This window comes from Rhinolophus sinicus, linkage group LG12 (genome assembly GCF_036562045.2).
Source record: "Rhinolophus sinicus isolate RSC01 linkage group LG12, ASM3656204v1, whole genome shotgun sequence".
Taxonomy (NCBI): domain Eukaryota; kingdom Metazoa; phylum Chordata; class Mammalia; order Chiroptera; family Rhinolophidae; genus Rhinolophus; species Rhinolophus sinicus.
Window position 1 is genome coordinate 55,846,074 of NC_133761.1, and position 27,851 is coordinate 55,873,924.

General features: G+C 51.7%; 1 protein-coding gene across 1 annotated transcript in view; it reads right to left on the minus strand.

Annotated features, from left to right (window-relative positions):
• The window catches only part of CAPN2 (calpain 2), a 47,638-nt gene that overhangs the window by 13,248 nt on the left and 6,539 nt on the right, over positions 1 to 27,851 (minus strand). The window contains exons 3-10 of the mRNA XM_074316953.1: positions 10,495 to 10,613; positions 9,745 to 9,878; positions 8,449 to 8,617; positions 6,974 to 7,057; positions 5,479 to 5,564; positions 4,530 to 4,604; positions 3,728 to 3,888; positions 1,702 to 1,871 (exon numbers count right to left, since the gene is read on the minus strand). Of these exons, the coding sequence (XP_074173054.1) occupies positions 1,702 to 1,871; positions 3,728 to 3,888; positions 4,530 to 4,604; positions 5,479 to 5,564; positions 6,974 to 7,057; positions 8,449 to 8,617; positions 9,745 to 9,878; positions 10,495 to 10,613 (998 nt within the window). The remainder of the gene's footprint in view (positions 1 to 1,701; positions 1,872 to 3,727; positions 3,889 to 4,529; positions 4,605 to 5,478; positions 5,565 to 6,973; positions 7,058 to 8,448; positions 8,618 to 9,744; positions 9,879 to 10,494; positions 10,614 to 27,851) is intronic.

Sequence of the window (27,851 nt, forward strand, 5' to 3'; positions counted from 1 at the left end):
ATAAAGGAGAACACGCTTAATTCCGATTCTGGGAAAGCTGAGTACAGAAATACTATCACTGTGATTTGTCTCCTTTGCTATCCCCTTTCTCTGTAGCCTCAGCAATATTCACTATATCAACATAATGATTATTTTCCAAGGAACTCAAAGCAATTCCTGCACTAAAAAAGAAACACCTTATGACCTGGCAGTAATATGGATGAGCTTAGCACTATTCCCAATTTATAGAGCATAAAAGTGAGTACCAGAGCTGTGAAGTTACTTGTCTAAGGTCACCTAGCCGGCTGCAGCAAAGCCCTCACCTGCCTCCCACCAAGAAAAGCAGGGCCGTGCCATTGGAGGAAGCCACCTGGCCAGGGGGGCACACTCTGGGCTAGGAGCCAACAGGCGTCAATTTGAAGCTTGTCAGCCACATCCAGCCTGTATTTCCATGGGTAAGTCACTTCCCTTTCTGACCTCAGTTTCCCTATCTCTAAAATGGGACCAAACGATCACCCAGGTCCTTCCCAGCTGTGAAAGCCCATGACTGGCTCTCCAAGCCCAAGAGGTATGGGGTGGGCAGGCGGAGGCTGTTTCACAATTTGCATTTTCCTTGGAGTTATTTTGTCCTCAGCTATCTCAGAGACTGAGGAGCTTGGTGTTATGTGCATTTTGTGAACTGGTGGTGTTTGCCCAAGTCTGTTTCTTGGTGTGTAAGTGGTAGATCAAGGTTCCACTGGTGGTGGCCACAGGGCCAGCGATGAATGAGCCCAGAGGGCCTTTTCCCTGATACCTCATCTGACATCTACCAGTACTGTGCTGGGAAATGGCTCTCGGGGGAGGGCGGGAGCCCGGATTTATAGTGTTTGCTAATTTCCATGGTGTAAGTTCGCCCCCTCCCATCGTGGCCGTTCTCAGGCTGCCTCCGCGGCTGCACCGAATGTGGGGCTGGGAAGAGATGGGCACATTTGGCTTCTGAGAGCTGGTTCCAGCACCTCACTGGGTTCCACCCATCACCCCCACTTTGGCTGCTCTGAAGTCTTCCTTCCTCCCGCCTTCTCCCTCTACAAACCCAAGGCAGTGAGAAGCTCTTTCTGTGCTGGGGTCCAGGGGCCCAGCATGTTGGGTCAGTTCTCTTCTCCCTCATCCCGGAGGGGAGAGGGGGCAGTAACGTGGCTGCCATCTGACCGCGGCTGAGCTGGGCTTTGCGTTAATGTGGTGCAGAAAGAAAGAAGGCCATGTAGGCAGTGAGCGTGTCTGTGGGGAGCAGAGTCCTGGGGGGGGACATACAGACTATTGTTCCTTGTCCTGAGCTCTCTGCCTTTCCAGCCAGTGACTTTGCTGAGCTCTGACCAGCTGGATGGCAGGCTTGTTCCTGCCCTCACAGTATTTCCTGATGGGGGCCAGTATACTTTGTTCTCAGCTTAAGTCGCCTCTGTTTTTTGGAGGCTGGTGGGCCAACCAGAGTGCCAGGCCTGGGGGATATGAGGGCTTTGAAAGAGTGGAGCTCCCAGGAAGCTGGCTATGAGGGCCCAGCCAAAGGTTGGAGCCTCCCGGTGACACAGAGCAGTGGCAGGGACCTCACGGTGGCTTTGCTTTTCCTTGGCCAAGCTCCCTGTCCGGGGTCCCCTCTCCCGTCCTGCCTCTGGGGCTGGCCTTCCTCGCAGGGGCTGAGGTGAGCACAGCAGGAAGGGACAGCGGGAGCCGCAGCCTGTCCCACACCTCGTAGATGCCAAAGCCAATGGTGTGCATGTCCTCGCCCATCTTCCGCTGGCGTCGCCGGTGCTTCTGGATGAGGCCCACCAGGAAGGTGCAGCCGCGCTCCCCGTCCTCCTGGTCCTCGTCCTCCTCCTCCAGCTTGATCACATACTGGGGGTTCATCCAGAAAGTATCTGTGGCCAGAGAGGGGCTGCGGTCAGTCCCCAGGACGCAGGAGCCCAGCCCCGAGCAGGTGGCACGGGGGAGGAGGAGCTCGAAGGGTGAAGATGGGGGAGATGGCGGGAGACCCTGGGGCCGAGGAACCAGACGCCAGGTGGGGACTGGAGAGCAGCCCGTCAGGGTAGGAACGGGGGGTGGTGGCCTGTGGGGAGGACGTCCTGCCTGTGTCTGAATGGCATGGGGACCTACTCTAGGAACTTCTGCAGTTCTCTCTCACTCGCCCTCAGGCTGCCTTGTCTTGGAGACGGTCTTGTCAGCCTGGAACAGGGGGGTTAGAACTACAGCGTCCGCTCGTGAGACCTACCCCTGGCTCTGGTGCACACATCAGAGGTGGGCCTGGTGGCCTGGCTGAGCAGACTTGGGGACTCGCTCCCGTCCCCCCCTCAGTGAATGCAGAGGCCAGGAACAGCCTGCGCACAATTTTAGCCTCTTGTTCTGGGTCCTTGTCCTCCCAGGCCTGTCCCCTTGCCCACCCCCAGGTGTGTCTGCCCTCCCTACTTCCAAAACCCATTTACAGGAAGGACTTGAGATTGATTCATGTTTGAGGATAATTATGCCGATTGCCTTCTCTCACCTAATGGAATAAAACTCTGTGGAAACAAAGGCAGTATCTAGTGCTGGGGTTGGCAGACTCTGGCTTTGCAGGCTGCTGGCGGACTGTTTTTGTAAATAAAGTTTTATTGGAACACAGCCATGTCCGTTTGTTTAAGTATGGCTGCCTTCAGACTACAGCAGTACAGTTGAGTAGTTGCCATAGAGACTGAATGGCCCACAAAGCCAAAAGTATTTATTATCTGGTTCTTTTAGAGAGAATTTGCGATCCCTGAGCAAGTGGGTAGGAGAGATATTTTTGTCTGGGGCACAGGGACTTCCCAGCACCTCTAGAAATGCCACTTGGTAGCTGTCTACTTGAGGTGAAGGATTAAAAACACCAGAGCAAGAGGTACCAGTCAGCTAGTGCCAGTATGACGACTTGCTCTGTGGCCCAGGTATGTGACTCAGAGCTGTAGTTTCCTCATCTGTAACAGAATCAACATATGACCATGACCTGCCACCAAAGTACTTAAAACGCTGACTTCAGTCAGACAGCCTGGGTTTAAGTCCCATTAAGCTCTGAGGCCTTGGGCAAGTCACTTAACCTCACCAAGCCCAGTCGTCTCATCTTAAAGATGGAGATGATACTAACGTGCCTGCCTCAGAAGTTTGTTGCGAAAAGGAAATGGAATAATTTACATAAACCACTTACACAGTTCCTAGCACCCATGTGTACTCCATAATTGGCAGATGTCATCATGATTAGATAATTGCTGCGGGGGAGGGGGAAAGGGAGGTCGGGCCATCAGGGCAGAAGAGTCATGGGAGTCAGTGGAAGATGGACTAGAAGAGAAGCCTCACCACCACCTGAGCAGGGCCCCGTCCACATTTGCTGAGTGAACTGGGCGCGAGAGGGTTGCTGGGCAACAGCAGGCCCGATGGGTGAGGTTCCCCGGCAGGGCTAGGCTGCTTGGGCTCAGGGTAGATAAAGTAGCCCCCAGGCATGAAAGGGGACTGAGCAGTGTCTCAGTGGGCAGGGCGGAAGGTCACAGTACAGAGGACATCACAGGAACAGCGAGTCTTGGGTTCATGAATAGGGAGGCAGGTGAGTGCCGAGTGATGGGGATGAGAAAATAGAAAAGCTGTTGAGATGGAGACTCGGGCAGAAGGGAGGCAGAGGGTCCCAGTGGGTAGGAGCTGCCTCCTCTGGGCTGCCCGGCTGGAGTGTAGCTCATCAGGGTGGGGTGCGGGGTGCCGTGGCTTCTGGTGGCCTTACTTGGGTAGTTTCTGCAGCCTCCTGCGGTGGAGCCCCGCCGCCAGTTCCCATCCAACTTGGTGAGTTTCCACTTCTTGTAGGAATCACTGGTGAGGGTGTCAGGGGTCAGGTTGCAGATCTCCAGGCGGGAATAGTGCCTCAGGAAGTCGCTGAAAGACATCCTGGCAAAAGCGGGGACACGGCATCCAGGTTACAAGGCTTACTTTGGTAAGCCTGGAGCAAGGCCTGGCGGAGCACCCAGGAGACAGCACCAGGCCCGCAGTCAGAAGGCACGGATTCCAGTCCCGGCACTGCCGCTTTCTAGCTGGCTGACCTTGAGCAAGTTACTTAAAGCTCTGTGACGCCCAGAACTGTCATCTGTGAAAATGGGAGCCACGAGTAGGAGGCCACATACGGGCACTGATTTGGTAAATGGCAAGTGGTCTACAGATGGAGGTGGTCACCGAGTGGCACAGACACACACACGTGGGTCCATCTCACTCACTAAGGGACCTGCTTCTTAAGATTGGGATGAATCTCCAGCAACTGGTTGGGAAAAAGGCCCATCTTTCCCCTGTTTTCTCTTGGGATCCGAACATGAATGCAGGAATTCTTCACCTTCTCTGGGAAGCTGCTCAACTCTTAAATCCCATTGTGGAGATAAACAAATTGAGGTTTAAGAATCTTTTTGGTTCAAGATCTTAGAATGAATTTAAAATGACAAAACCCAGATCCCTTGCCCCGGGGCCCTTGGCACGATAATCTCACTAATTTTCTAGTAAAGATCACGTGGGCAGAGACCTCTTTCCCTCAGTAATCTTACCAGAATTCTCCATCTTCATTCCGTCTGGTCAGCCTGTCCTTAACCTCTGGGTCGACAGTGTTCCAGTTTGGGCAGCTGGAAAACCAAGTCAGGGGCGAGGCATTAGAAGCTAATGTAGGGTGATGACTTCTCCTGAAGGTCCCCCAAAGCTGACGACCAGGAACATGCCCTCTCGCCTCGGAGGGCCCAGACCCCAGGAAGGGAGGGAAGGGGCTAAGAGGTGCAGGGAGCAAGGTGAGAGGACGTGTCGTCCTGGAAGATGGGGGCAAGGGAAGAGTCCAGAAAAAACACAGCCCATAGGAGAGATGGAGCACCACTGCCCAGACTGAGACGGGCCTGGCAGCTCTTTTAAGGGACAACTGAAAATCTGGTGGCGCGCTGCTCATCTTGGCCTCTGCTGCTGCTCTGGAGGCCCTGACTGGCAGAGGTTGCCTGGGAGTGTGCCAGGGTAAAGGTGGCAGAACTGTAGGTGCTGGCGGATGGAGGACAGGGAAGACCCAAGAGGGGATCACAGGGGAGTTTACGCCAACCAGCCACGGGTATGACCGGCCGACCAGGAAGCTGCGGAAATCGGCAGAGGGACTTCCTTGGGGCTTAGGCATAAAGGTTACGTCCTTGGAACAGAACAAGAGCTTGGGGGAAGGAAGGTGTACTTTTTCCCCTGAAGGTCCAACAGCAGGGTGAATCTGAGTGACAGAAGGATCGACCACGAGGGAATGGAAGGAATGGGTGTCAGGAGCCCCAGGCCTTGTCAAAAGGAGCCCAGACGGCTGGAATGTGCTGGTTGAGAGTCTGAGGGGAGCCACCTGCCCCCTGGGTCCCACTCGGGGTGGCCTGTGCACTCAGAGTTTCTTCCTCAGCACAGCACACAACGCTTTCCCCTCTCTCCACTTCCCCAGAGCCTCCTAGCAGGACGCATTGCCCCCCCGCCCGGCTGCGCCCTCCTCACTTGTCGTTCCACCTGCCGGTCCACTCCACCTCTCCCCACGGATTGCGGATTCGGATGAGTTTCTGCAGGCTTCCTCTACTTTCAACCTGCAGGAGGGGACGGATGTGTTGAGTTCAAGCCAGGCCTGGAGGTTCTGGGGCCCAAAGCCCCCTTCTCCATGAGCCAAAGGGGTTGAGTCCATGTTATAAGAGGAGGGTCACAAAAGGGAGACCCCTGCTGCTGCCCAGCTTTGACAGCTTCTGGGACCTGACCCTTGGGCTCTTCAACTTTGGTCGCGAGCCTGAGGCACAAATGCATTTATTCTAGACTCTGTGGGGTGGCACTCTACCTCTGAACCTCGCTTTCACCAACTATAATAGGATGTACTTTTGTCACAGGAGCTCAGGGAAGCTTTACCACCTGTTGAAAGAACACTGGTGGGTAACAAGTAAATGCAGAGCACGAATCTGGATGGAATCCTGGATTGGGGAGGGGGTGCTATAAAGAATATTTTGGGGTAATTGGGAAAATGTAAATATGGACTATATATTAGGTGGTGTTATTGAGTTAATGTTTATTTTCATGGGCCTGACGAGAGCACTGGGATTATGTAAGAGAATAGAAGTGTAGTGACATCTGCAAGTTACTTTCAAATGGCTCAGATTAAAAGTACCCACACAAAGAGACATAAAATAGATGTGGCAAAATGTTAACAATTGACTTTAGGCAAACAGTGTTTGTATGTTTACTATACTATTCTTTCAACTTTTCTATAGATTTGGTTTTTTTCAAAATAAAAAGATGTATGTGTAGGGGGAGAATAAAACAAAAATTCAAGGTTTTTTCAAAAAAGGAAAAGACTGGGCATATTAGAAGACCTGGGGTCTAATCTGGGTTTCGTAATTAACAGTGAACTTGGGCTACTTATTAATATTTATACTAATAATAATAACAGCAGCAAGTATAGCTACATGCTTAGATACAATGTATCAGGCACAGTCTGAGCACTTTACCGTATATGAACTTGATTGAATCACCACAACCTTACAAGGGACATTATTATTTCTTAATATTATAGCTTAAAGCCGAGGAAACTAAGGGGTGGAAAGTGTATAACCTGCCCGGGCTCAGCGGGCAACAGGCAAAGGCAGATTTAAACACTAATTTGGGCACTAATGCTTTTATGAGATCAAATGTCAAAGGACTTCAAAGAGTATAAAACACTACAGACGTAAAGTATCCTTTCTCCATTTTTAGCTCATCCAGAAGAGTAAGAAAATTCTAAAACCCGGAGCTGGACCCTGCGGCCACCAGAGGGCAGCGCACACCAGGAGGCCTGAGGCTCCGGAAGGGACAGGAAGGAACAGCCCAGTGAGTCCTGTTTGAACTGCAGGGATGCGAGGTCTGTTTAGAAACAATTGTGGGAAAACAGGGCCCCACCCTGCGCAGTACAGGCAAAAACGTGCTTTTGGCCATTGCATTAGGGAGACCTCTGAAAATCCATGCGGGGCGTTACCTCCTCAGCTCCGGTGACCGAGTATGCGTGCCCCTTCACCAGCTTCTGAAGCGTGATGGCCTCCGAGTCCGCCACGCTGGTGATCTGAAAATGCAGGAAGAATCAGCCCCAGCGGTGGCATCCTGCCTGTCACCCGTCCCTTTCTCGCTCACACCGGTCCTACAAGCTGGGCCCAGGGCGCACAACTGCAGGCAGGGGCCAGGCGTGGGAGAGCGGGGCGTGGCCCGAGGAGGGCGTGGCCCGAGGAGGGCGTGGCCCGAGGAGGGCGTGGCCCGAGGAGGGCGTGGCCCGAGGAGGGCGTGGCCCGAGGAGGGCGTGGCCCGAGGAGGGCGTGGCCCGAGGAGGGCGTGGCCCGAGGAGGGCGTGGCCCGAGGAGGGCGTGGCCTTGGGCAGAGCAGGTGCTTGCCCGCACCTGGAGGACCTGTTGTGACCACTTTCAAATGCTGAACCGCCATTTACAACCAGAACAAAGGCTAAATGCAACCCTCTGGGAGCTTGAGCACTGGCATGAACATGTGCGTGGTGCGTTGACAAATAGGTGCAGGTTGAGGAGGGCAGGATGGTCACACCATGGAGAGGGCTGGGGAGCGCGTGGGCTCAGGACAGACACCAGACAGCATCCGGATGCCCAGATGCGCTGAATGCCCCCACGCCCCATGGTCTGGCCCAGCCCCGCTGCATCGTTTACACTGTGACAATTCTGTGTTTCCAGCTGGAGCTCAGAATTTGCTGCTGTTCTTTAGAATTTCCTCCAAGTCACTCCTTTCTCCTATCTAGTCTGGTAAAGGCTGTTATTTTTGTCTTGGTAAATGGGTGGATGGACTGTGTGAGTAGAAAGGGTCCGTTGCCTCATTGTAGTCTGCGGAAAAAAGTTTGCGAATCCCTGCCTGGAGTTGAATGGAGATTTGGTGCCCAAGAGACAGGGATTCTTTTCTCTGTCTGAGGTGACCTGGTTCTGGACAGGACAGGGCTCAGGAGTGGGCACAGCCTTTGCCTGCAGGCTCCTTGAGGAGACATTGTGCCCACCTCCCATCCCTTGGTGAGGTTTGCCAGCAAGGCTAGTATGAGGGCATGGTTCCTTTCGTGTCTTTGGAAGTCTTCCCACAGGCCATTAACCCAGCAACCGTGAAGGGGAAGGCTGCTGGGCTCCAGGCACAGGTCCTGCAGATGGGGAAAGGTGTCCCCAGCAGTCCTCCCCTAGGGACCAGCAGAGGGCAGGGGGCTCTCAGGGAACCTGTAGTCCAGGGTCTTGATTCACAGGAGGCTGAGGGTGGGAGGCACCATCACTCCCTTAATTGTACTCTAGACAGCCTGGCTGTTGCCTAGCAACCTCTGGGTTCCAGGTGCTGCTCAATATGGTGGACGGGGATGGGCTAAGGCTATAAGTCAGGGCAGTGGGTTTCCTTGGGCACTGTTGGAGGCTAGCTTCAGCTAGAGTGACCCGAGGTGAGGTCAGGGAGGGAGGCGGGACTTACATCAATGGAGCAGCCAAGAAGAGAGCCTTTCTCCAGAGCCTTCTGGATGATCTTGAACAGGTTTGAAGGGGCTTTCCTCAACTCATACCACTCGGCGATGCCTCCGGTGAAGTCCTCGAAGCCCTCGGTGGTGGCGCCCCCTGAGAGCGCCTCATAACACCCATTGATCCTACAGGAGAGGAAGGGATGCTGCTGCCACCTAGTGCTGACACCGCCTCTGTGTCCCCTTCTTATTGCCTCCTTTGTCATGCTCCAGGGAAGCTCTGCTCGCGTTCTCCTGCCTTTGTCTCCAACTCAGGGTGCCCATGAGGGCAAGTTACGATTCCACAGATACCGTTTCCATGGCACTTTGTGAAGGTTTTGAAAATCTCATCGAACCTGAGAGTTGGAAGGCCCCAGGGCATTATCTGGCCCAACCTCCCTTATGGATTCTTTCTACATCTTTATAGGAAAAGGGAGGTCTACCAGTTAGCTGTTTGGCATTTAGAGCTTCAGAAAGGATAACAATTCAATAATTAGAGCCGTATCCCTGAGAAGTAGGCACTGTGGGGGGTATTGCTCCTGACTGCCAATGTGGGTATCCTGTGTTTTCTCTAACTCTACTATTTGAGCCTGTGACTTAGAAGCCACTCCCAGGCCCCAGATTCTCACAGCTGGCCCCCCAGCCTGGCAGAGGCTGTAAAAAAGAGAAATCCCCTCATGCCTTAGAGCCAGTCACTTGAATGGACGGGACCCAGGCAGCATGGCCAGTACGAGGCCGTTCAGGAGGGGGGCTGACTTGGGCCTTCCCGTTGAGAATGTGCAGTGTTGAGCGCTGGACAGCTGGACTCTGGGCTGTGCAGGAGGGACACAGCTGGGAGGAATATGGGAAACCATTCCTAACCAGAGACACCAAATATTCTGGGCAGATTTCCATAATTTTCATACCCGTGCCATTGATGGTTTTGCCCATTGGCAAAAACTCGTTGCTGTATTTAGCTGACCAGAATGTAACATGACCTGAAGGCAGCAGAATAGAGGTCCTTCTCAAGGTCAGCACACTCAGTACCAGACTTTGTTCCTGTGCATTTGGTTAAAAATGGCAAATGCAGTCATTTATCAGTGCATGATGGGACCAGCTACCCTGCCTTTGTTAGCTCCTTGAATTTAGAGCCCAATTTTGGCCAAAGTAGTGCTTCTACAGAACAGGTCTGCTACTCGGTGGTCCTTGCATCGTTCCTGTTTGTTTTGAGCATCCAGGCCAGTTGGGGCAGGCTGTCGGAAAGGGGGGGCGGGGGGGGAAGCATGGTTACTTACTTGGCATAAGCCTTCTCCAGCAGGGCGCTCCAGAACTCACTCCCCTCTGCCGAATGCACAAACAGCAGCTCCCCGTCCTTGGTGGGCAGCCTGTCGTCCACGACCACCTCCACCCACTCTCCGTACTGCCAGAACTGGGGGACAAAGGCAGGGGAGGGGGTAGCGTGGGGTGAGCTGGAGGAGGCGCCTCAGCGGCATCTGGCTCCCTCCTGCCTTCTCTTTTCCTACAAAACTGTTTGTGGTGGAAGAGGGGGCACCCAGGGTCAACTGAGCAGAAAGGGAGGGCTTGGTGTAGCTTTTGAGCTCTTCCTGGGAGGAGATGCTTCTCCTGACCCCCATCCTGCAGGCAAGTCCTCACTGAGTAACCAAGGACAGAGGTGCGTGTCCTTCCCTCCAAATCCACACCCGCCTCTCCAGCATTCTGACCTGCACCTATGCTTTTCAAAATACTGTTTCTCTTTTACCAGCACAAAAGGAGAGTGAGAAGTTCTTTAACAGTTTATCTCAGACCTCCAAAAATACCTTTTTTAAAAAAACTTGGGGACTAAGCACCCTGTTCTACGCCCCTCCTTGCGTGTCCTACAAGCCCCCCATGGCCATCCTCACAGGGGCAGGCCAGGGAGCTTCCTGCTGTCTCTCAGTGTCCTTTGCAGAACAGCATTGGTCACAGGAATGTGCAAACTCTGCCAAGCCAGGGGACCTAGCCCCCAGGACCTGATGAAGAAAAGCTTGCGCCAACAATTAAGTTACCTGGAAGTGGAAGATCCCCGCATAGTTTTCCTGGAAGCTCTGGTTTTCGGGGACGACGCGAGCCAGGATTTCTTCATTCAAGGTGAGGGAGGCGATGGCGGCCAGTAGCCAGCAGTCACCTGTGAACACAGTGCCAGGAGCTCTCATCAGAAGGGTGTCAGTGTCAGGAGAGTGTTACACATTTGGTCCTCGCCTCTGGGAGCTTGAAGCCTAAGACAAGCTGTGCACAGACAGAGCCATGTCTCAGATGGTCCTCCTGTGAGGGGCAGGTAGGGCTGGGGTGATGCTTTGAGGGGAATGCTGAGGGGGAAATGTTGTGACAGTAGTTGGATGGTGATGGGGGAATTTGTTCTCTGAAAGACCCAGAACTCTGCGATCGCTGGACTGGGTCCTCCAAGCCTGGGCCCAGGCCAGGTATAACGCTAGGGGTCAGCCTGCGGCAATCAATGCATAGCATTCTCTTGGAATCAGTGGTTGGCTCAGGGGAAGGTGCTGTGACCCAGCCAGAACCAATGAGGTGAAATGACACTGTTATTATGGCTTTGGGAAGAGTGGACAGGTGACCTCTTCTACTGTATTGACTCTGTCATGATGTGTGGTCTGCAGCAGCTGAAGGCATCTCGCTTCTGTGGGAGGAGCATCCTGTCTGAGAATGGAGCCAACTCAGAGGAAGAGGGGCCAAGAGCTGGAGACAGGGGCTGAGTTCCTGGATCAAGCCGTACCTGAAGCCAGACCTACCTTGGGTTTTTCTGTTCCATGAATTGATAACTCCCCCATTTCCTTACCCATCACATAGGGCTACAAGTTCCTGCTACTTGACTGCTATGGGCACTTGTGCAATAGTCGTTATTTTTTAAGGCCTTCCTATCTGCCAGCCACTGTCCTAAGAGCTGCAGTTTCCATTATCTCATTTATTCCTCATAATAGCTCTAGGAGGATGGTACTATGTTAAAGCTGAGATAACAAGGCTTAGGAGATTATGTGACTACCAACAGTTAAACAGCTACAAGTAAAAATTTAAAAAGCATGGTATTTCTAGCTGTCAGATCTCTGAGACAACCTTTTGGGTCAACTCAGATTCTATATACACCAAACTACAGTTTTTGACATGTTGAGACTAAACAGTTTGCAGAGAAATTTGGCAGTGAGAGTTTTCAGGTCTGGCCGTGGAGAAGAAACCAAGGAGCCCCTGATTGATGGGGATGGAAATCTCCCTACAGGGGCTTTCCCCCACCTGATTCCATTCGCCACTTGGTATGGACCAGGTGATCAATAAAACAGATGACCGCTGGCCTCTCCTAAGCATCCCCCTCCCTCCCACTTCAACCTTGTCATACTATCCATCCTGGAGGGCGAATTCACCATGTGACAGTGATTCCTGAGGCCCTGAGATCTTCCTCTTCAATCCACTCCTCTTCCTCTCACCGCAGGTCTTCTCGTGGCCTCAGCCCTCCTGTGGGGACCCGGAGATGCCTCTGACTCTTATTTCTTCTTGAGCTAATTTGAGGTCTTCTTCGAATCTTGCAAAATGCTTGGCTTTGGGTCTGTCAACACATAGAGGCAGGAAGACTTGTGGATAAAGTGGGTCCAAGGGAAGGGATTCCAGTGGCAGAAATCCTGAGGCCAGTGACTCCCACAGTTCCTATGGGTCCCCATCAAGTCCCTGGGCATGCTCAGTAGGGCTGCCTGGCCGTGTCTGACATCCAGGAGGCCATCGTCACGCCCTCCCTTTTCTTATTCCCATGATACTGAGTCGAAGCTTTTCCATTGCGCATGTGTACAGGACGGGTCAATTGCTTTTGTAGTCTTGGAGGTCACAGCTGACCGTGCTGCTATTCATGGGACAATGACTGCATGTATGAAGGCTTGGCTTCGGGTAGTGGTGCTGGTTTTGTTTTGTTTTGCGAGGCATGGTACAGCTAGGTTAGTGCTGACTGCACACCTGTCTCAGATTACCACTCACCACCAGACCTGGATGCTCTTGCCACATCCCAGAAATCAGTGGCCGTGCTTCCAGTTTTCTTCCTTCGTGTCTCAGAAGTGTTTCTCCTGATCACCAGGTAGGAACAGCGTCTCGTTTCCTCCTCCGCTTTGGAGAGGTTGCTCTTTTCATCCCTTCCTAGTCCAGTCTAACTTGTTTCCTCTGAAAGGATTCATAATCCTAGAACGTTTCCTAGATGGCGTAACTATGGCATGAAGAGATTAAGTTACTTGGTTGATGTCACACATCCTGGAAGCAGAAGAGCAGGGACTGTTGGCGTGTAGTCTATGCCTTTTCCACCAGCAGGAATTGAAGAAAAAAAAAACAACCTAACAAGTAGCTAACGTTTTGTATAATACTTTGCAGTTTACAGATTTTATTTGATCTTCACAGAAATCTTATGAGATGATTATCCTTATCATTACCACCTTTTTGGGGTGAAGAAATTAAAGCTCAGGAAGTCTGTATACTACAGATGACTGTCAGGTCTCGCATGCAAAACCCCTGAATCCAAATGCTGGGTTTTGTTTAAAAACCATACCTTGCTAGAGATTTCTTCTGGTTAAAAGTATCTGATTCCTTTAATGCGGGAAAGTCCCCATAGGACCACCCAACTGCCATTCCGATTTAAAACTCAGGGGGAATAAACTGGCAGCTTCCTGAAATCCTATATTGTATTTTAAAACCCGAATACCCATTGGCTCACGAAATATTAAAACGTGTCAATGTGACGTAACGCACCAAGGCAACAGAAGGATGGCCTGTAATTTCACAGCCACGACCATAGCTCTAAGATCACAGCAAAGGCAAGAGGAAACAAGAGGTAGGTGCATTTTTCAGTCAAAGATTCAAAAAGTCTTTTCATCAGCGCTCCACATTCTGGAGTTCAGGGAGACACAGAGGCCACTAGAAAAACATCTTGATTTCTAACAAGGTGGAAGCATTTGAAATTCTACTTTAGACTTCTGATTCCTCTGCTTTCTCACCCCAAACAGCAAAACATTTTTTAACTAAGTCGGGAAATTCCCAGATACTGTCCATCTTTCTTTCTTCCTTTCCTTTCCCTTTTCTTTCTTGAGGGCACAGCTCACAGTGGCCCATGAGGGGATCAAACCGGCAACCTTGGTGCCACCAGCACCTCGCTCTAACCAACTGAGCTAACTGGCCACCCCCACAGCCCATTTCTTGATTTATTTATTATCTGCTCATAAAAGCTTTCTCAGTAACAAGATCTGAACAATGGTTTGGCTATCAGGTCTGTCTGAACAAAGCACATGCTTTTAACATCTCACCTAAATGGTCTCCTTTGCAAACAGGTATTAGTTAATTTCTAATTCACTTAATTCACAGGACATTGTCTTGGGGACTTTTGTCCTTGAGCAGTGACTCAACTAAGTCCTGGCTTCTGGGACGGGTGTTTTCTCACTCCCTTCCTGCGCACTCTGCCTGGAAGGCCACAGCCGCATACGGGTCCTCTCCCCACATGGGACCCTGTTCTCACTTGTAGCTTCATCACGTGGAGCCTCATTCTGAGGGTTCAGATCCCAGGTTCTCCCTATTGAGGTCCCAATCTACCTTCCCTAAAATGACTGATGAAAAGCCTTTCCTCTGGACAATCCTGCAGTGACTTGCTCCTGTACAGGTGACCTGGCTGGCAAGGTCACTAGTGTCTCCTCCCAGCACAGCCTGTTGGGTCAGTCACGTCCGGTCTGGATGAAAGCGGCCAGGCTAGTACCGGACGGGCCAGGTGATGAGCGGCACACCGGTGCTGCAAACCGCTTGTGCTCCTACCTGGTTTGAGCTCCAGGAAAGCCCCCCAAACGTGCTTTCCAGGGACCAAGGCCTGTCCTGGAATGTTGCCAGGGGGGTGGGGCTCGAAAAAGAAAGATCCGGGTGTGTGTAGGTTTTAAATTATGTAAGAGACCCTGACTTTCACAAACATTTTTTTCTCGTGCTTTTTTGGGGGGTTTGGGGGGTGGTTCTGTTCTCCAGTCACACAAGAAGAAATTTTGGCAGAGGTGAAGGTGGGATGGCCACCAGACCACTCAAGGGACTGTCACTGAACAGCATACCCTGACACTCCTGCCTTCCTCTCCCGGTGGGTTTTCTAATTGTTACGAGTTTTCAGCCCTCCTGCCCAGGAATAAAGTCCTTTTAGAAATGGTTACCCGTTGATAACCGTGTAATCCTTGTTTACTCCATTTATCTCAGAGCCATATCCTGGGACCTGAGTGCCCGGATCGCAGTGAGCTGGAGGTGAGTGCCCAGTACCCTCCGGTTGCCTCTCCGTGTCTAGCCTACACGCTGCTCTCTGGCCCAGGGCTGACCTCAGGGGATGAGCTTATGGGCTCCCAGGGCCTCTGGCTGCTGGTGGGGTTTGGCCGGTGGGGAGCCCTGGACATCAGAGGAAGGGAGGAAAGCCAAGTTAGGATGTGTCTTCCCTGGCTCCTTTGCGAGCTCAGCTGGAGCTGTGTCACTTGACTGCAGGGCACTGCTCCTTCAAGGTGCATCTGTGTGTGACCCACTGCCAGTTCTAGAATCCGGACAACTGCCTCGACTCACAGATCAGGGCCCCCTTCTGGGAGGGGTCTGGTTATAGTCCCTCATCTGGTTACAGGAGGCTTCTGACACAGCTTTTCTCCCCAGCAGTGTTCAGGGTTTCTCTGGCTAGTGGGCCCTGTTCTTCCTCAGCTGTTCACCCTTATAAACTGACTCCAAGGGCACCCGTCCTGCCTGGAGAGGCTAGGCAATCATTTACTCCATTTAGAAAGTGGCCCATATTCTTGGCTACAAAGAGTCATCGTCATAAAAATGCCACTTCCTCTTAAGTTAGTCTTTAAATGTATGTAATCCCAATAAAAATAACAAGAGGATGCTTTTTTTGGAACTTAGCTGATTCTAAAGTTTATAAATAAGGGAAAACTAAACGTGAAGCATGGCCAGAAAAAAATCTAAAAGGGAAGGGAGTTTAGCTCTATCAGATATTAAAAACACATGTAAAGCTATGGTGATTAAAATAATACAGAGCTGGAGTATGAGTATACTGAGAGAAAAATGGCACAGAATAGAGAGTCCAGAAACAGTTCCAAACATAGGAATTTAATAAAAATAAATTATTCACGAATGGAATTTGTGAGTAGAATTTGTGAGTGGAACAGCTGAATAGCCATTTGGAAAAAAATCAGGTTATAGCTCATCTTGTCACAGGGACAAATTCTAAATGGAAGAATATTTATATATAAATATTTAACATTATATATCTTAAATACATAGTTTAATATTTTATTTATGTTCACATATAAATATGATAAATAATAGCCATTTGTATTATTTATACATTTATTATTTATGAATTTATATCATATATTGTAATTTATATTTTCATATATTTACATTATGATAACATTATAAATGTAGTTATTTCTATAAATCCATAAACATTCTAGAAGAGACAATGGGAGAATTCTATTCTAATCTCACAGTGGAGTTAGGCTATTGAACTGTAACCTGGAAGACATACAATTTAAAAATGATAAATTTAACTACATTAAAGTAAAAAAAAAAATTGACATGGTGAAAAAAATTATAATAAGCAAAGTCAAACTAAGAAAATAACAAGGAAGTATATCTGTTTTTTAGGTCCCAGGCCAAAAGTTATATATAAACCTTTCTAGTATATAAACAAGAAAATGAGAGCTCAGTAGAAATAGGGGCAAAGACATAAGCAGAGTGAATGGAAAAAGGAAAAATTAATGTCTCAGATGTATTAAAAGGTGCCCACCCTCACTTATCAGAAAGAAACATAAAGCAGTACTACACTAGGATATCATTTTTCACCTTTCAGATTATAAAGATCAAAGCGTGTGATCACCTGGAGAGGCTGTGGGGGGATAAACCCTCTCCTGCCTGTCAGTGAGCAGAGATGGGTGCAGGCCCGTCAAAGGCAATTTGATGATGTCATCAGTTAGCCCCAGTGAGTCCCCATCCGGTAACCTGCCCTACAGACATACTCACAGGAGCAAATGATGGATGTGTAAGGTTTCTTACTGCAGCATTGGTTGTAGCAGAAGACTGGAAACAAACTAAATATCCATCCACAGAGGACGGGTGAAATGAATCATGATCCCCTGGACAGAAATTCTGTGCAGCCACAAAAAGGAACAAAGATGCATTCTTGATATGCAATGAGCTCCAAGATGTATTAAGTAAACCAAAGCAGGGCGCGGAACAGCATGTGTGATATGCAAAAAAAGCAAAAAGGGGGAATGTAAAAGAGGAAAAAAGAAAACAAGAACATGGTAACGGCCCCTTTTGTAGCTCGTATCTTCACGATCTGAAGTTATTTTTGGATGATTTGTTAAATAGAGCAACATGTGTCCTTCTGTGTGCTTAGATTGTGGTTTCGTTACCATAAACCCCAGTGTATTGCCCTCGATAATGGTTATGCCACTACTTCTAGTTAAAAACAACTTCGTATCAACTATTCTAAATGAAACCGATTTTTTGGCACAGGTTTCCCATAATAATTGGTCTAGATTCCATAAGAACCATCAATTCACTTAACCCTGTGTCCCCACAAAAGTGTGTTCTGTAGAAACTAGCTCCTTAAGAAGTTTCCAGATATTCCTTGAGAAATGAGTGCTATGGTCAAGTAATTTTGGGAAATGCAGAGCTAATCAGGTCACGTGTGGAGACCTCTCAGCTTTTCAGTAATTACAGGTAGGGTTCTGGGAGTCTGGGTGGACGGCAGGTGGAAAGCCAGTGAGATGGAAAGGAAATCCCCCAGGGGCGGTGGTCCAGGCCTCAGGCCAGACTTGCCCCTTTATCTTTACTTAGGTACACACTGACATGCTTTGCATTCTGGGTCCTGTAAAAGGCGTGTCTCACTGGAGGCTGCATTCATGGCCCGTTCATGACCGGGTCCCTCAAAAAACTGCCCTCACTGGTTCCACATCCTGTTTCTCGCTTGATTCTGTCACCTTCCCATACACCCTTTAGCCTCTGGGCACCAGCGCCTTCCCCACTCTCTCGGGGTTCCTCCCAGATTCTGGGCTCTTGGCTGCTCTGTCCGTCACCTTTTGCCGGGTTTATTCCTCCAGCCCAGCCCCTGGGAATGGCCCTTTCTGTACAACCTCCTCCCCGTGGCCCTGAGCCCAGCCTTCTGCACTGTCCCAGGAGCCTCTCTGTGGGCACTGAGCTGGGAGGAGGCCAGCCAATCACAGGCAAGGTCCCTTCCCACCGGGAGTGCCAGCCTGGTGGACGGGGGTCCTGAGTAAGCCCAGAACTGGTGTGCTTGCTCACCGAGGCAGGCTGCAGGGTGCAGTGGACTCTGTTGGCCGCTCCCCAGCTGCTGGGCACCCGGCAGCCGTGCTGAGCCTGTGGGACGTCCCCACACTGGAAGGGAGGAGAGGGAAACGACCTCCTGGGTAGACCTAGGAGGCCCAGCCAGAGGTGGGTGGGGATGAGCCTGTGGTTAGAAGACCCGGGTTGGAATCCTGATCCCTCCACTTACAACTGTGTGAACTTGGGTACACTCCTTAACTTCTCTGACCCACGTTTTCTCAGCTGTGGAAGGGGGACAGCGCTCACATATCTTCAGAAGGTTAAGATCAGATGAAAAAGGGACACTGGGGTGGGGGTGGAGGGAGGGCACTGTTCATGAATGGGTTTCAGAGATCTGGAACCCCAAACATTTTGTGTTAATTTTGCATGTATGTGAATATATGCACTTCTCTCAGGATGAGTCAGAAAGTTAAGACACACTGGAGCCAGAGCCCTGAGTTCAATTCCTGGCTCTGACCCGGGCTACCCTACTCTCGCTGTGCCTCAGTTTCCTCATATACAAAATGGGTTTAATAATAATAAAATGCATCAGAATTGAGAATTAAATGGGAGAAAATACATAAAGCACTTAGCACAGTGTCTACAAGTGCTGCCTGTTTTTATGTTCTCATTTTATAGTGGAAAAAACTGAGAGCTGGAAGAGGTGGTCTCGACTGAGGATGAGTTCTGTGTCACATTGGCCACCTTTGGCTGTCTTGTCCCGGAAAGGAAAAGGTGACAGCTGATGATGGCGGGTGGGAGGGGTGTGTCCCATCAAGATGGAAATGAGGCGGGAGGGGAGCCACAGAAAGGGGGTGCCTGGGACCTGCTGAATGCATGTGGGGCCTGTCTCCTCAGCCTCAGCCTCAGCAAACACTTGGGAACTAAGGGAGGGGGGTGTCCAAATGATGAGAAAATACAGGTAGAGGATGAGAACTGATGAGGTTGTAGGTACAAATGAATTTATTCAAAACTCAAGAGTGACCACTGCAGTGGTGCCCCCCCCCCACCCCTCAGGCCTGAGGGAACCTCACTGGGGACTGTGGACATTCCCCCTTCACTTCCCTCAGTGCTGGATGAGGGGGCCTGAGAGCCACCACTCCCTGGGGTGAGGCTGGCTTTGTAGTCTCTTCCCTGCTTTGTCCCCTCACATAACACCAGGCAAGAGGGTCCCTTAAGCGCCAAACCACCTCCTACTCTGCAGCTGGATAATCGCCTTCTCTCCCAGCGTGCCTTGGCTGTGGGTTTTTGCCCTGAATTTTTACTGCTTTTGTGCCTATGGCAGAAAAATATTCATGCATTAATTTATTCATTTGTTCAATGACTATTTAGTGACATTCTCTCTGGCCCACCCATGGGTGCCTGCTGCGCTCACTTAAGCCACTTTTGCTCATGGGCCCCCAGGGACTCCCCTCCAAGTCCAGACTTCTGCCTCGCCTTCTATTTTGCTTGGGAAAAGGAGGTTCCAGTTGGGTTTTGGGGGTCACTAAGCATAGCTGCCTCACCTTCTGGATTCAGGCAACCTGAGCCCACTGTGCTAAAAGGTTTCACTGTCTCCAGCTGGCCTCACCCACATCCTGGCTCCTGCATGAGCACACCACACACACCCAGCCTTCCCTCCACAGGGACGCACTCAGGGGCCCGCCAGACCCCCTCTGAGGACACGGCTCTCCCAAGCAGACCTCATGAATGGCTCCTTTAAGCTCCAGAGCCCTCTTCTGAAAAGACAAATTCATACACAGCCCTGCCAGTAAATTTCCAGAGCTGTGCTCCCCAGGCCTCTGTATGTGTCCTGAAGGTCAGCTGTGTGGGTCACCTGGGGCCCATCGTGGGGGGTGAGTGGTATATGGCTTGGTCATGACTATTTGTGGCTGCTGGGCGTTCTTCCAAGATGGGAGCATAATATTTGTTGTATGTCTTCTCCTTTCCCACGCACTACCACTGTCTTTCCTCCACAGACAGGAAAGTGAAGCAGCGAACCCAGGATGTACTGGGCTTCTGCCCCACCTGTCCCGCCATCGCTTCGTCACATTCGAGCACAGTGGCCTGTTGACAGTCCAAGTTCTGTGAGGCAGGCCCGTGTCACGGTGGAGCACGGGCTCTGTGAAGTAAAACTCACACTTGTGCACAAGCACATACGTCCTCACAAGCACATACTTCAGAAATGCTGGCTGAGGAAGCTCCTCATCTTAGAGAAACAGCACGCGGAGCCCAAGGCCTGCCCCCTACTTCCTGAAAGCCCACTCTGGCCTCAGCACCCCTCACTGTGGCTTCTCTCCACTCCTGTGGCCTGACTGGGCCGCGTCGCCCCTGAAAGCCTCTGAGCACCTGTCCTTGTGCTGACTCTGGCGTCTATGTGTCTCTTCCTTCTCCCATCTCATCTCTAGCTGCTTGCTTGTTCACTCATCCCGCGGTGCCAGGCCTGGTCTAGGTCTAGAGAAGAATGGCCCCGACGAGCCAGCATGGGGACCACCAAGGAAACGAGCCATCACAGAACATGGCAGTGAGCACCAGGCTTCAGGTCCGAATGGGGCGGATGGGCTGTAGGCGAGGTGGGGTGGGTGGGTGGGGAGGCGCAGAGGAGGGGGCATAGACTAGTCCTGAGGAGCAGGGTGGAGGTGGGGTGGGGAGCACATGCAGGGCGAGGGAAGGTCAAGTGCAGAGACTCAAAATGTGTAGGGGTGTGACCCGGCACAGGAGGGGCCGGGAGCAGGGGAGGGTGGGGTGGGGGTGCTGATGCATAGAAGGGTTGAGGCTGGAGAGAGCAGGTTAGACTTCCACCAGTGCAGGACTGAGAAGGAATTTAAGCTAAGGTTTCTTCTCACACTTCCCCTTCTGCACCAGACCCTCCAGGCTCAATAAAATACTTGCACTTTCCAGAACGAACCACTCCCTCCTGGGGAAGTACATACTCTGCTCCCTGCTTCCTCTGCCCAGGACACCTCTCCCCACCTCTCTCCTTCATCATCTTGGGGACTCAGTCCTGGCCTTTGGGGGGGCCCCTCGTAACCCCTTACTGTCCCCCTCCAGTGGTGTCCTCACTCTGCATCCCAGGTGACCCCTCCTATAGCATGATCAATACTTATATTTAATTTGTCCATTTAACTGTTCGTCTCCACTGCTGGGCTGTCACCTCCCTGAAGCAGGGCCTCTGGCAGTAACGTCCAGACTGGATTGGAGACAGGTAGGCACCCAGAGTAGGACTCCAGGTGAGAATTAAGGCCTGCCCTGGAGTGGCGGGGCCAGGAGGAGGAGGCTTGATGAGGTCTGAAAGACCCAGAATGGAAAGGATTGGATGGATGTGAGGAGAGGAGGCAGAGGCAAGAGTCTCGTGTAGAGAAAGTCCTGTGTTTTTATTTTGTTTTCTTCTGCCTGAAGTCCTGACCCACTGCTCCTTCTCTCCTAGGCACCCTTTGAGCTGGCTGAAAGGAAGCAGAGGCAGCTGGCTGGCCTGTGCGTTCATGGCTCCTGGGCCTGGCAGCGTCTCAGGAATGCTTGGTCGGTAAGTCCTGAAGCTGGCACAGAGGGCCCAGCCAGCTGAGTGTCCCTCTGCCTACATATTGGGAGGTCCCAGAGAACATACCCGCACAACTGTGATGGCCAGTGTCTGAGCAGCCTCGTCACCACTGGTAAAGAGCAAGCAGGGCGTTATTCCGTGGGAACCACTAGGAGAACTGTGCCACCTCCCAAAATGGCGGCCACCATATTTCTGGTTTCATATGCTCTTCTAGAACCTTGTCACTGCCCCTCAGGAGCTGGAATCTGTGTCCCTCCCCGTGAACGTACTTGGGTGGGCCTCCACCTGTCTCAGTGGCAGAAGTGGAGCTCTGTGACTTCCTAGGCTGGGTTATAAAAGGCAAGACAGCTTCCCAGCCTCTCTCGGGACGTGCCACTACGTAAGAGGTTCAGCTACCTCAAAGCCTCCTTGGAAGAGACACATAAGAGGCAGAGAGCCCCCAGAGCCCCAGCGGATCCAGTCTGTAGCCCAGACACCAGACATGCGGGCGAGGGGCCTTCACAGGACTCCAGGACTGGCTCCGTCTGACTGCATGAGAGACCCTGAGAGTCGCCCAGCTGAACCCACTCATTCTTTAGAACCACGAGAGCGAACGAGAACACCGTTGCTCTTTCAAGCCACTGATTTCGGGGGTGTAATGAGACAGGGACCTTCCTGAAATCTGCCTTGCCAGGGACACAGGCTGCACCCGCTAACTACCAGAGTCTGTCCCTCTGGGGGTTGACACCGGGGAGATGCCGGTGTCAGGATGCCGTGCCAAGATGCCCAGATGCCCCCCTATTCTGCAGTTCCCCAGGGCACCCCAGGACCTGAGGTGCGCTCCCCACGCCTGGTCTGGTAAGTGATGAGACAGCCAGCCCAGGACAAGTCCTCAGAAGCAGGGAGGGCCCCATGTCCCCCTTTGCTGCCGTGTCTCCGGGTGGAAGGGTTGAGCGCCTCTCCCACACGGTCAGATATCCCAGCAATGCATCCAGGCTACACATTCAGGGTTGTTTTCTCTGACGTGTACTCCTCACTGTGGCGGGTTCAGTGAAGCCACTGGACGAGAGTGAAGTTCGTCTCCAGCAGCTCACCTACCAGTTGCCACTGGCCCTGCCCCTGCCCATGGGGGATCCCTTTCACTAGCCGTCCCCATCCCCTTCACCAGGTCCCGACATGGGCTCTGTGCCCCAGTGACCACCCTCCCCTCTCCCCACGGTACTTATTCATGTCTCCACATTTACTTTTCACTCCCCTTGTTTTAGCAGTGGTTTTCCACGGGGCATTTTTGCCACCCCCACCCCCACTCTGGGGACTCAGGACAATATCTGAGACCTTTGTGCTTGTCATGCCTGGGGAGGGGTCGTGCATCTACTGGGCAGAGGTCGGGAATGAATGTAGCTCCACGTCCCCCCCCACCCCCCCCACCCCCGCACACAGGACGGCCCCACAACAAAGAATTACCCAGCCAGCCCCAAGGATCAACAGTCCTGAGGTCAGAAACCCTGCTTGTCCCAAGCCTCATTCCTCTGGGGTTTGTTCCTTTCTTTCCATGGTGACAGCTAGAGAAATGATAACCAGACCAAGATATTAAGGCTGCTTCAGGCTACAGGTGACCCTTCCTGACACTGGTATTTGACAGTCTCCAGCAGATGAGACATTCTGACAGGGACTACATATCTCTCATGGCCCACGCAGCCCAGGCAAGGAGGCCACCGGAGCCTTAGCTTTCGAAGGGAGGGGACGGAAGTCCTGAGGAGCCACGTTAGGGCCACCCCTGGGAGCTGGTGGGGAGGGGCTTCTGTAGAGGAAGCACACACCCTGCCCAGAGCTGGGGCATGTGAGATGGTGGCTGATGAGTCACACAGAGGCTGTCCCTTCTGTGACTGTTTCAGGGCCTGGCAGCAGCCCAGAAAAGGGCACCCCCAAACCGGAATTCCCATCTCATTTATATCAGCGGCTGTGGAGGGGAGATGCTCCCCTCAACTCACATCCCGCCCTGGGTACCGTTCAGCCTCTTTCTGTGAACTGCACACACGACTTGGAGCAAGAGTGAAGGACCCAAACCCCGTGTCCCCTGCTGCTCCCGCTGGAGGAGGGCCCTAAGGGAGAAGGAAGGAGGGAAGGGGATGAGGATGCCGAGACCTGAGGGTCCTTCTCACATGGAACGTGGGTGACTACTGGACTCTCAGAAGGGAGTCCCGCCAGGCAGCTGAGCCCCCGTTCTCTCCTCAGCTGCTCCCTGGACCAGGAGGGAAGCACCTGGTGTCAGAGTTTCTAACTGCAGGACTCCAGCAGACAGGGTACCTTCCTGCAGGCACAGTCAAATCCACGCCTTTCTGCCCTTCCCCACTTTCCCCTTCCCCCCTCACCCCTCCCGCCCTTTCTCCCCTTACCCCTGCCTCACAGGAGAGGAGGGGGAGCCTTGCCCCACCCTGCCTTGGAGACCCCTGTGACATTCCTATCACTAGAACCCTCCTCCCTCACCTCCTGGAGGGACAGCAGGAGTGCATCTGTTTCCCTGACTTCCTGGAAAAACCATCTCCCTGTGGCGGGGGCAGCAAAAATGCGGGAGAAAAACTGAGGATGGGCCCAACGTACTGCCATTGGGGGATGACCTGAGCAAGGTTCCTGAGGCCTTGGAACCCGAAACAGGAGCTGAAGCCCAGTGTGAGGGGATGCAGGGGCCAGGGCCAGGCAGAAGGTGGCATATTTCCGAGTCACAGACTGTCTGAAGTAGTGGGGCCTTAGGAAAGTCTGATCCAACCCTGCATCCCACAGCCAGGCGCCTGAGGCCGCAGCGTGTGGCCCGGCTCTGGGCTCGGAGCAGCTGGACAAATAAAAGGTCACACTGTGATCCATACATAGGCAATGGGGGGAGGGGCTGTCAGGTGGAACCCTGTAAACTCCCCCGGGGCACCCGGTGGCTTCAGTGTGGGGGACAGTGGGGGCACTCTTCTGGGAGGATTCCATGCTCCGACTCCCTGAGAGGGGAGGTCTGAGACAACCAAGGAGAGACGTGCCTGTTAGGCCTCAGATGAGGCTGGAAACCCCACTGTGTGATGGCCACAGCTGGGGCAGCCAGGGCAGGACAGGGGCCTCTGTAAAATACCATGGTTCACGATTCAGCCCCGTCCTGTTTGAGACTGTCTTAGATGCAGCAGGAAAGGGAGCTGGGAGCACCACAGCAGCCCCAGGGGAGAAAAGCTGTGAATGAGCATCTATAACCAGAAAAGCCGAGAGGAAATGAGTCAGGCACCAGCATCTGCTCCAGGAGGTTGGGCGGGGCCACTGCCGGGGGCGGGGCTGGGGCTGGTAGTGAGGTGATTGCTTTTAAGTGAAAAGAATGCATTTACTTTCTTCATCAAACCAGTCAACACTTACTTTCTAGTCCCCCCCCCTTTTTTTTAACTACGTGCACTTTTTTTTAACGGCAGCTGCAAACTCTAGTAGAGGGGCATGCTGCAAAATCCCTGACAGTACTCAAAACTGTCAAAGTCATCAAAAACAGAGACGGGATGAGAAAGTATCACAGCCAACAGGAGCCTAAGCAGGACATGACCAGTAAATATCATGTGGTATCTTGGATGGGATCTTGGCACAGAAAAAGGACGTTAGGTAAAAATGAAGGGAATCTAAAGCATGCACTTTGATTGATAATGTATCAACATTGTGCATTAATTGTAAAAATTTAAAAAGACGTCTATTATAAAATGATTTTTTAAATTATAATTTAAAAATCTTTTAAAAATTACTTAAAACATTCAGAAATTCCATTTTTAAAATTGAAGACTGTGCATCTGCCCTCTTTATGTTTATCTCATATACTTCTCCTTCCTCCGCGTGTTACAATCTGTGGTTGCCCAAATACAGGCGCCCAGTTTGCCCTTCCCTCTTGTTGGTTCTTCCATCCTTAGAGTCTGAGTTTTTAGAAACAAAGACCTGCCTTCCAGCCCATCTCATTTCCTTTTCCCTTTCTCTCCCATCCTTTCTCTCTTCTATGATTTCACAAAGGGACTTTTCACGTAGCTGGACTCAGTAATAATCACGGTCCCTTGAACTTGTTCAAGAGTCTACTGTTTGCCAAACGTGTTCACCTCTATTATTCTCACTTTTTACCACAGCCCTGGGAATGGAGTATTAGCATCATTCCCATTATACAGAAGAGGAAACGGAGGCTCAGAGAGCTTGGGTAACCTGCCCAAAGTCACCCAGGCTAGTAAGCAGAGGAGGGAGCAGGCACTAGAAACTTCTGTGATGTTTTTGGCAGGCTTTTGCCTGTCCCTTCCCACTCTCTTCTAAACTGGGCTGTGGGGAGGGGCACCCTGGAGCCAAAGTCTGGGGGCCCATGTGATTTTGGGGGGGTAGAGTCAGGGTGACCCACCTGAGGGGCCTCGAGAACATTTGCCAGGTTACAGTGAAATGTGGCTATTCTATTTTCACAGCTTAGACAGTGTTATTGTCTAGGAGCCATCCCCCAGGAAGCCAGGGGCCTTCAGTTGGGGGTGGGGGCACCAGGCCAGGGCAGCTGTGAGGGCGGTGGGGGCTGCAGGGCAGAGGAGAAAGTTCAGCAGGCCCCCCCCCCCCCGTGAAAACTAAAGATAGGAGGAGCTCAGCCTTTGAATTTCCTGGGCCCCTGGGGGCCACTCCAAGTGGCAATCACCTGTAAGAACAGGTTGTCACCAGCAATTACAGAGCCATATTTAGTGGCCGGGTCAGCCTGAGTCTCCAGCCCTTCCTCCAGATGGGCAGATTTTTCTTCGCTGACTCCAAGGCCTGCATTGGAAGTCGCTCATTGTCAGGACAGTTCTGCAAACATGGTTTGAATTATTTGGTGAGGCTTCAGTCCTTCCGGGGAAAGGGTGGTGGGGGTTGGTGGATTAACCATTGCTGGGCAGTGCTGTGAAGGCTGGGGGGGGGGGGGGCAACGGGACGCACAAGTCCAAGGGTAGTACCACCCAGGCTCACTGGTGGAGAACTGAGTGAGCCTCAGGCTTGAAAACATAGGTAAGGAAATGAATTTTGCTTTGAGAATTTCACCTCCACATTCCCTCATCCCAGCATCATGGCAACTCAGAGAGAGTCTGGGGCTGTGAAAATCTTACAAAGACTTAAAATCAGGTCAAAGTTCTCTCTCCTTTGGCAATTTTTAGCTTTGTGGCCTTTCATGTCCCCCCACCTCCATCCCCCGCCCAGTTTTCTGATCTGCATAGTGGTGGTGAAAATATTTACTTAGAGTTGGGATGATGGTGAAAATATTTACTTAGAGTTGGGATGATTCCATGAGCTAATGCAATGAAAAATGCTACACAAGTTGCATACTGTTACGCTCTAACCCTCCAGCACAAGGTTACACTCAGCGTCACGCATGAGGAATGATTGTAGAATAGCTCAGTGCCACATCTTAGGGGATCTTTGACCCTCTCTCCCTCCCATTTTTAGAAGAGACTGAGGGTCCAAGTGAGGACCCATTGCCCGTGGTCTCCCAAGGGCAGAGCCTCGGCTCACATCTCGGGTCATGTGCTCAGGTGTCATTGCCACAGCCGCTGTTCCTGCTGCTCCTGAGCCTCCTGGGGCTCGATGACAGTCACCACCCCATCACTTAACAAGCCCAAAAGCAGGGTGAGAGTTCAACCACATTTCGCAGACTATAATCTAACCAGTACCTCTAAAATAAAAGGCCAAGAGAACAAATGGCCCCTACGGTGTAAAAACAACTCAGGAATGGCCGACCAGTTACTGAGAGGCTTTAAGAAGATTTAATACTTGTTTCTATTTGATTTGGTGCCTACCTTGGGGAACTGCACCCCAGGAATGTAAGCTCTGCCTCTCTCCTCTCCAAATGGCCTGGTAGTATTTAAACAGGATTTAAATCCTAGATCTGTTACTTGCAATTTGGCCCTTACTATGTCATTAAACTTTGAAGTAGGTGTTTAGTGTGGGAGTGGAATCTAGCTGAGCTGTGACACTTGCCGCACTTGTACTAGCCCAGGTGTGACACTTGCCCTGCTTGTCTCCAGATTCTCCAAAGCCCCCAGTATTGGTCAAAGTCTCCATCAATGTTCAGCCCTGTTAACTTCCGTTTTCTTTAACCAGTGGATTTTCCGGGAACACCCACCTTAGACGCCCAAGGACCCCAGGCCTCTATCTTCCGTGGGATTGGGAAGGCAGGAAATGGGAGGTGTGTTTTCTCAGGTAAGAATGTGCGCCTCAGGCATCTCAGGAATCTGCTCAGAGGCTCAGCTCAGGCAGCTGGGGTTTGCCTCACCCGCTCCCGCACCCCCAGCCCTGGGTCATGTTCTCCCTGAGAGTCACTTCCCATGGGGCTCTCAGGATGCCCTTCCTAATGACTCACACAGCTGCCCTCACATCCCCCAGGGTTGAAAAATTTCCAGGTCCCCTTCTCGGGAATCTGCTCAGGGTTTCAACACACATAGGCCTGCAGTCTGACTGTCTGCATTTGTATCCCAGGCCCCCATTTCAGCTGTGGGAAGACCTTAAACAGGTTACTCCCAGGAGCTCAGCGTCCTTTCTTATAAAATGGGAATGTAATTGACC